The 8,892-nt window shown below is 43.8% G+C and overlaps 1 protein-coding gene and 1 non-coding gene across 2 annotated transcripts; one reads left to right on the plus strand and one right to left on the minus strand.

Moving 5' to 3' along the window:
• On the minus strand, positions 1-8,007 carry LOC130854891 (uncharacterized). Its single transcript, XM_057737759.1, has 5 exons — positions 7,918-8,007; positions 6,015-6,146; positions 4,709-5,030; positions 2,362-4,604; positions 1-1,482 (listed from the first exon to the last, which is right to left on the minus strand). The coding sequence occupies exons 1-4, from the start codon at positions 8,005-8,007 to the stop codon at positions 3,544-3,546; spliced, it is 1,605 nt and encodes a 534-aa protein (XP_057593742.1). The 3' UTR covers positions 1-1,482; positions 2,362-3,543.
• TRNAL-UAA (transfer RNA leucine (anticodon UAA)) lies at positions 4,574-4,656 on the plus strand. Its single transcript has one exon. It is a non-coding gene; the product is annotated as a tRNA-Leu (tRNA).
• Positions 8,008-8,892: the final 885 nt, after the last annotated feature.

Below are 8,892 nucleotides of genomic sequence, written 5' to 3' on the forward strand. Positions count from 1 at the left end.
AGGAAGCTACCTCTGGGGAATACTGTAGAACCCTTTGACCATTCTGCATGGACTGTTTGAGCCCGCAGGAAGGTTTTGGCAGAAACCCTACTGAGAAAACAGGGCCATTAAAATCTGAGCATGCCTCATAATCACCTAATTCTGAAACACAGATTCAGGATGTTGGGGTGGGGGCTGAGAATTTGCATTTCCAACAAGTTCCCAGGTGATCCTGACACTTTGAGAACCACTGGCATACATTTAAAGACATGTTAATTATCCCATATCTCAGGTGGATTGGAGGTAGGTAGTTTCTGGCTAGCTGTGGTTCCTAAAGGTCTTTTAGCACAAAGTTACTTTCAAACATATTCTTCTGACATCTTTGGGTGTTAGCTCCTTACCCATAGGCTTGTCTCCTTGTAGTCACAGGATGCTAACACAGCTCCAAGAATTTCACCTCACACCATCTCATTGAGGGCAGGAAGAAAAAGGGAAGGAATAGCACAAGCTTTCATTTCCCTTTTTTTTAATTCTGAAAGAATATCTTTCTCAGAAGCCCCAGCCAATTTTCCTTACCTCTCATTAGCCAGAACTGGATCACTGGCCCACTCTCCCCCTTATCCCTACCCCAGGCCAATTATCAGCAAAAGGCCAATAATAATTCACCCCCTGGGGCAGAGGGAGGAAATCAAACAGGGAACGGCTGTTGGAAAAGCAACAAACATTGATTATCACAGGAGCCCACCTCCAGCCAAGCACCCCGCTAGATACTTTACATTTCTCTGAGGCAGGTATTATTATTCCCACTTTACAGATGGGGAAACTGAGACTTGAAGACGTTAAGTATATTACCTACACAGCTTGGAAAAAAACAGAATTTGAACTAGATCTGTTGACTCTCAGACAGGAAAGGGGCAGGCCACAACATTTAAAAGAATGATATAGCCCGAGGACACGACATAAACTGATTAGAACCAACTAGGTTCAAGATGGCAGACCACTGACTTCCACTAGACCTTGAGCCTCAGTATAGCTCATTGCAATACATCAGCAAGCTAAATGACACACCCACAGGTGCTGTGACAGTTCCAAAGCTACCCATAAAAGGTCAAAAAGTGGGTGGTGGCTCAGTTCCTGGAAATCCCCACCCCTTCCCCCAAATACCTGGAATATTCCTCCCACTCATTAGCCTTTGAAATTACCCATCCCTATAAAAACTGACAACCACATACCCTGGTGCCTCTTGCCTTCCAAGATGGCCCACGGTCTGCCTACGGAATGTGTATCTTCCTAAATAAATCTTATTTTACTTTACTATGGCTTGCTCTTGAATTCTTTCCTACATGAAGCTAAGAACCCACACTTGGTGGCTGTCCCAGGGACTCACCTGAGACCTGTGAACATCCTCGCGTGCCCTCCTCTCTTCCTTGCAACAACTCCACAGCCTAGATAATATCTTTACATTATGACATCTTGCTGCCTTGTTTCATCAGTAAAAAATCACTGCTGTCAAAACAATAACCCTTAATTATGGACAAAAAAGACTACTTTATATACTGCTTAATATATAGGCAATGTGTATTCCACATTTCATGAGATTTGAGACCAAAAATTTAAATTCTATAACTTGGAAAATTACGTAAAAATTTTGTTTTCAGTAAAAAGAATGTTATCACATATTGTTATCACGTACCTTACTGTTATCCTAATGTTATCACATACCTTAATTTTTATTATAATAAACAAGATCAGGCAAAATGATAAGGATACTTCTGAAGTCTAATTTGAAGTTCCCTATGTTTTGTACACTCATATTTGCAAGTAAATGTAACTTATTTCACTTTACAATTCTATGTGTGGTGGGAAGGTAGGGTTTATGTTGGGCCTTGGAGGAGAGTTGGGCAGAAACAAGCAGGAGGAGAGAGACAGAAAATGGCTTAACAGCTTTAAGGGGCAAGGGGTCCCGATTTAGTATGACTGGAATGACTGGGTTGAGGAAAGGGGTTATGCATTCTACTTTATTCATGTCTATATTGTTTGAACTTCACAGAGCTTTTGCAACTGGAATCTGTTTTAGTAAATACGTTATCATTCTGAAAAGATAAAGAGAGAGAAAAGGGTAGAAGCCACACAGCAGAAGACTCTGGGGAAAAGTGAAAGTAAGTGAGTGGACTTGGAAAGTTCAGGCAACTCCATTCAAGAGTTTGAAAACAAATGGAAGAAGGAAAGTTCAGTGTTAGCAAAAGTGTCAGCAGGATTATTTTTTTTAGGGTATATGTATGGAAACAAAATATATGCCTGTGGATACATTGTTAAAGCTAGAGAAACTAACTTTGGCTAGTATATCTATTAGTTACCTATAGCTGCATAAAAATTACACACAAAATATTTATCTTATGTAGTTTCTGAGGGTCAGGAAATCAGGGTTTCGCTGGGTGGTTCTGATGCAGGGTCTCTCAAGAGGTTGCAGTCAAGATGTTGGCCAGGGCTACAGTCATCTGAAGACTTGACTGGGCTGAGACCTCAGTTCCTTGCCGGCTGCTCTTTACCACCTGGGCCTCTCAAAAGGCAGCTGGTTTCCTCTAGAAGGATCATCCAACAGAGAGAAACCAAGCTGACAGCAGCAGTGCCTTTTGATGAGCTAGTCTCCGAGGTTGCACACTGTCTCTTCTGTTTTATTCTACTCGTTAGAAATAAGACCCAGCCCACACTGAAGGAGAAGGGAATTAGGCTCCACCTCTTGAAGACAGGAGTATCAAAGTAGTTATGGACATATTTTTTAAGCCACCATAGAATGCATAAAGAATATCATGGCTTACACACACACACACACACACACTGAAAAATACAAGGGTTAGTCAAAAATTATCCACACTCTGGTTATATTAAAACTTCTATAAATTCTACAGCCAGAGTGCGGATAATTTTTGACTCACCTTCGTAGTTTAAATCGAGTGAAACATTTCCCCATAAGCAGTATGTCAAATGCAACTTCCTGAACATGAAACCATTTCAACATTATAAAATCTGTCTTAGAACTGTCTTTTGCTTGCTAATATTGTCAGTTATAACAAATGTCATTGCATAGTGCTTTTCACATTTTATCCTAACATTCTAGTGGATATTTGTCATGCCTGGCAGTTGCCAGCATCTTTTGAGCACCCTCCTGCCGTTTAGAGAATTTCCTCCATTTCGAGGCCCGCTTCCGAAGGTACAAGACAGAACTTAGTCTCCTAGATGGAGATGGTGAATAGTGGGTGGTGATCCTGTGTCATCACCACATTAATGCCTCTAGACCCTGGCAAGAGTCCAAGTCCTCCTTCTTCTCTCAGCAGGACAGGGCCAGGTCTAATTTAGCCGAGGGATAGTACTGATGCCAGAATGTAGACTCAGGCCACTGATCCCTCACTGTGTTATATGGCGAAGTGGGTAGGGCGGCAATGCCACCCCTTACTATCCTGGGGAGCTCTCTTAGGGTCGGTCCATGTTATTGACTGGAACTCAGAAAACCAGGGCAGCAGGCTGGGCGAAGGTCTCCGCAGGTCATGGCAACGTTCCCAGGAGTCACAGGCGTCCTGGAGGTGGCAGGGCAATGGGTTTCTCACAACGTGACCCAGTGGGTGAGGAGCCAGAGGGTGACGTGAATGTGAACAGTCTCCGGGATGAAGGAAGTTCTTGGTCAAAGACGGCCGCCTGCACTGTCTGAACAAACGGTGGCGCAGTCCCCAGGCTCCCTGACGCCCCAGGACACAGAAGCCGTGGCTCTGTGGTGGACTCCAGGTCCTCTGTAGCGGAGAATGGTGTGAAAGCCCCGGAAAAGGAAGTCAACTGAAAGGACGAACTGAAATCTCTTTTGCACAAGAAGGAAGGAGAGCATTGCAGAACAGTTAAGAGAACACGAACATCTAGGTGCATGGGCGGGTCTGGGAACAGAGAGGAGGTCCCCGCATCCGCATCTGCAGCGTGTCCGCAGCCAGCCAGGAGGGCGAATGTGCCGCGCTCCCCGCACGCGGCGGCGCAATGCAGACACAGGTTGCCACAACACTCCCTGCCCGTGTGCCTTGCGGGGAAGAAAAGCGGCCCACGGGCCCGCGGGTCCGGGAGCCCTGCCGCCGCCCACGCAACCCAGTCCTCGAAGTTCATGCTACCTGGGATAAAACAAACCACAGCAACAAACCGACCGCCACTCTCTGGGCCGCGTCCCAGCGCCGCCACCCGTCCCGGGCGCCTCCTAAACGTGCTCCCAGGAATCCAGAGGTGTGCTGGCGTGTTTGTTTCCCGCGCCCGCGCCCCTCGAAACCGAAAGCAGAGCGGCGGGGCCCGAGTTCCGCCTGAGCCAGCCGACTGCCGCCGCCGCCGCCGAAAGCGCGCCAAGCTCGGCTGCAGTTGCCCTGGCGGCCGCGGCGGGCCAGGGGCAACAGTGAGCTGCGGCGGCGGAAAAAGGAGGCTCCGGCTGGCACGCAGCTCCAGCTCGGGCTGGGAAAACGAAGGGAGCGGCGGCGAAGGCCCCCTGGCATTCCTGAGGGAGGGGGGGCGCAAAGCAGACGGTGGAGTAGGCCTTGTAGGAAGAGCGAACGACAAGTCGTGCGCCTGCACCAGGATGGCCGAGTGGTTAAGGCGTTGGACTTAAGATCCAATGGACATATGTCCGCGTGGGTTCGAACCCCACTCCTGGTAGCTAGTTTTTCCCATTCAAAAAATTTTTTAACTTTTTAAATATAAATTTCACCGAGCCCATCACGCCTGGGACGCAGGAATTCTGTCTCCTGGCTGAGAGAGGGGCAAGCCCCACAACACGCGGCTCCGCTTCCCACAGGCCAGAGGCGACTCAGCGAGGTGGCTGGGCGTGGGCCGCGGGCGCTGTCCCCGGGCCGGGGAGGGGGCCGGGCAGGGGATGTGTGTGTGCGGGTGGGATGTGGAGTTGGGGGGGGTGGGGGGCGGGGTGAGCGTCGCACCCGGTCAGCGGCTTCGCGGGGCTCAGGTGGGGTCTGGACTCGGGCGGCAGCGGGCGCTGCGGGGCTCAGCTTCCTCGCTTGCAGGGAGGCAGCCAGCTGGGCAGGAAGGGCGCTTGTGATAAAGCAGCGTAGTTAGAAAAGTGCCTGTGCAGGAAAGTAAGAAATGCATCTCTACCTTTTCCTGTTTTTTCGCCAAAATTAATTGTGTGCACACAGTTCTTCCGTTAAATTCATGAAGGCGGAGACAGTACTTACTCATCATAGCTACAAAATGGACTCATTGGTAATCGGCTAAGAATTTTAAAATACGAATGGCACGGTCTAGGTTTTGGGGTTTTTTTTTATTACTTTAAAAAAAGTGAAGGTAATCTAAAATCGGGGCGGGGGAGGCGGGGGGGGGGAGGCGAAGTTGCAACTACAGTGGAAAGAATTTTTTTTCTTCAGATTATTTGAGAGCAGTATACCAAACAGATGCTCCAGTACAACCGTTAAAATCAGGAAATCAACGTTGATAATTTACTGCCATCTAATCCTCAGGCTCCATTTAATCAACAGCGTCCTTTAAAGTAAAAGCCTCCTGTTCAGAATAATGCATTGTATTTACCTGTCACGTGGCCTTAGGCTTCTGCAGTCTGGAAAGATTCCTCAGTCCCTCCTGACTTTCACGATCTTGAAACTTCTGAAGAAAATAGGCTTGTCATTTTGTAGAGCATCCCTTTGTCAATTTGGGTTTGTCCACTGTTTTCTCGTGATTAGATTCAAGTTATGCTTATAAATAAAGTGGGGCTATCCTGGAAGTGATGCTGTATTTGCACTGCAGTCTCTCAGGCAGCATGATTTTGGTCTGTCCTGTAACTGATCTTAATTCATTTGATAAGACTTTTCTGCCAGTTTTCTCCACTATAGTTAACCCTTTGTGATTAATATGTATTTTGAGGGGAAGTGCTTTGAAGCTATGTAAATATCCCATTACTCACCAAACTTTCCATTTTATTCAATTATTATGGAATAAGTTATGCAAGTATGTACCCATAGTGTCCTATTTTAATTAATGGTTACAATCCATTTTATAATTATTACTTTTGATGCTGAAAGTGTCCCAGATTTGGTCAGTGGGAGGCTATTCAAGCTGAGTTTTGACACGTCTTCATCATTTTTTAGCACTTCCTTACTTCCTAGTCCAAGATATTCCATGCTTGCCTTGTATTCCTCCTGATCCAAACAATGTAGAGTCAGACATTCTGAAAAGAATCCCAGTTTCCTTTAGTGGAGAATGGTAGTTAGAAACCAAGATCTCAGTACTAGGTGTGCTCATTGGTTTTGATGTGTTACTAGTCCCACATCCTCTCAGTGGAGAGAGTTAGGGAGTGTGTGTGTGTGTGTGTGTGTGTATGTGTACATACCTATATTTATCTGTCTATATATCTACTTAGATTTAGGAGTTCATACCAATACTCTAATTCTGATCCAACACTATAAATTTTGTTCCCATTTTTCTATCCATATTTGTAATTCCCCTACCCCAGTGTAACATCTACCTTGCTTGGGCCCATCTAACGGACTTAGAATTGAATTGTTCAAGAAGAAGGGAAGAGGAAAAGAAAGAGTGTCTAAACAGTTTAGAAATAAACATCCTGCCAGCACTGAGAACTGGCTATGAGCCAGTCACTGTTAGACATTTGAGATGTGCAGATAAATAAGCCAGCCTCTCCTTCAAGGAGCTTAGATAGTGACAGAGATTTTAATAAACCACACTTATACTGAGAAAATATAAATTATGCCCAAGGTGCTAAAGGAGCAGTTCTGAAAGTCCTAACTCTTTCCCAGAGCGTCAGCTTCAGCTGAAAACTGAAGGAAGAGGAGTAGGTTCAGGAAGAGGCTGGGAAGAGAGGGAGAGGGATACAGGTGGGGGAAAACATCTTGAAACCATGCTAAGTTTGGTGCCTGGAGTCCACTGAAGGATCCGAAACAAGAAGCAACCTGACTAGTGTTGCATTTGGAAGTATCTCTATCTATTGATGTAGACACTCAGTCAGTCTATATATGCTCAGGACAGGGGCGCGTGTTGAATTGGCAGAAAATATTTTTTAGGGAAAAATTGTTTGATTCAGTCAACAGCCAGTTAGACTGAGCTCAGTCTATGTCACTCTTCTTCCTTAAAAGCTGAGCAAAGGGAAGGAACAATATTGACTTGAGGCCTTTCCAGTCTGAACTCAGGGGCTCTTGCTAATTTGTTTGCATTAATATGTTCAAGTGCAAATATGGAATAATACTTCCGAGAATAGGCAGAGTAGTACAGATTTTTACTTTGTTCCTTTAAAGCTATATTGTAAATCAAGCTTCTAGTCAGTAATAACCAGCTACTGTGCTATAGCAGAGATGGTAAAAGACCAGCTAGTATTCTTCCTGTGCTTGTTAAAATTCTGACACACAGATCACTGAGATGCCAGAAAAAGGGGTGAAATGACGTCTGAAAGCTGCTGCTCTGGAAACAAGAGAATCTATCAGATGGATCCTGGGGCACTGAATCACAACTTTTTGATTGATCAATATATGTGGCCTATTTAACTGCCATCTTCACATGCCAATTTAGAGGGAATCTTTTGCTTTACTATATCCTTCTTTATAAAATGTTCTATCATTAATTTCCTCTGACTAGCAGGATTCTGTAAGTGAATTTCAATTTAGTGCAGCAAACGTGAAGAATATGATTCAGTTTATGAAGTATATATTACAAGGTGACTCAGTAGGAAAAACCCAGGCTTTGGGGTCAGACACACTTATCAAGTTTCCCAGGTTATCAGCCTTCTTTCTTAATTTGCAAATAGGAAAATAATATTTACCTCCACAAAACAGTTGTGAGGGTGTAATATTCTTCTCACAAAAGTGGGTGTTTTGTAACTGAGTTCCCTTCCCTTTTCTGAAGCCATCTTTTGTGGGAAGTACAGTAGAAATACACTTTGCACGTAGGAAGAACTCTTACCTTGCATGTGTAGACCACTTTGCAGTTTTCCAAAACACTTTTACACTTGTAGCCTCCTTTGACAGACAATATCATACACCCAAGACCCATTGTACCTCCGTGGTAGGTACGATTACACACAATTTTGCTTAATAAATTTAAAGGATAATGTTTTCTTTCACTCAAAATCACATAGATAGAGCTAGAGAATATCAATAGTTCTTAAAAATGCAAACCCTGCCTAAAATATAGCAGAATTTTTACCTTTCCTTGAGAAGTAGACCTGTTATATTCAACTCTTTATTTTTAAAAATTCTTAAAATATTTTGAATTTAAATTTGAGCCATTTGTGGATATACCACCGTTTAGAATGATTTTCCAATGATTATTTTAACAATAAGAAATTAAGACACTAAGTTGAACTATAAATATGAGTGTGGATTTATAAGCATATTTTAAGTTACTCAAATTTTTTTTTCTATTGGACTTAACACAGAACTCTGTAGGAAAAGTGTTGCCAATGCATTTAAATAGTGACACCTACTGGTTAATTTGAGGCAAATTTGTTTGTTCACTTCTGTCTGCCTTATTCTGACTGTAAAATCCTGATAGTTATGCCACAGTTTCTGTGTTTAGGAGCACCTTAAAGCTATGTGTAATCCAGCCAGTAAATTGACCTTTTTTTTCCCCCTCTCTTTCAATCATTAATGATAAATCTGCCACTGAAAAGAATCTCAAGTCACTGGCACCACTTACATGAGCTATTATTTTAATTGTATGAGTAGGGCTTTTATCTCATCATATCCATCATCTTTGTTTCTTTCAATATAATATATATATTTTTCAAACTCCAAAACTCACTATCAAGTTGAAGAAAAATAGAGATTTGGATTAGTCATCAGATTAGTCATCATGACTTACAGAAGTCATGTCCAATTTGAGAAATCCTGAACAAGAAGCTTTCTTTGTCCTTAGTAGCAAGTTGGAATTTGGAGA

This window comes from Hippopotamus amphibius, chromosome 6 (genome assembly GCF_030028045.1).
Source record: "Hippopotamus amphibius kiboko isolate mHipAmp2 chromosome 6, mHipAmp2.hap2, whole genome shotgun sequence".
In the NCBI taxonomy this organism is placed as follows: domain Eukaryota; kingdom Metazoa; phylum Chordata; class Mammalia; order Artiodactyla; family Hippopotamidae; genus Hippopotamus; species Hippopotamus amphibius.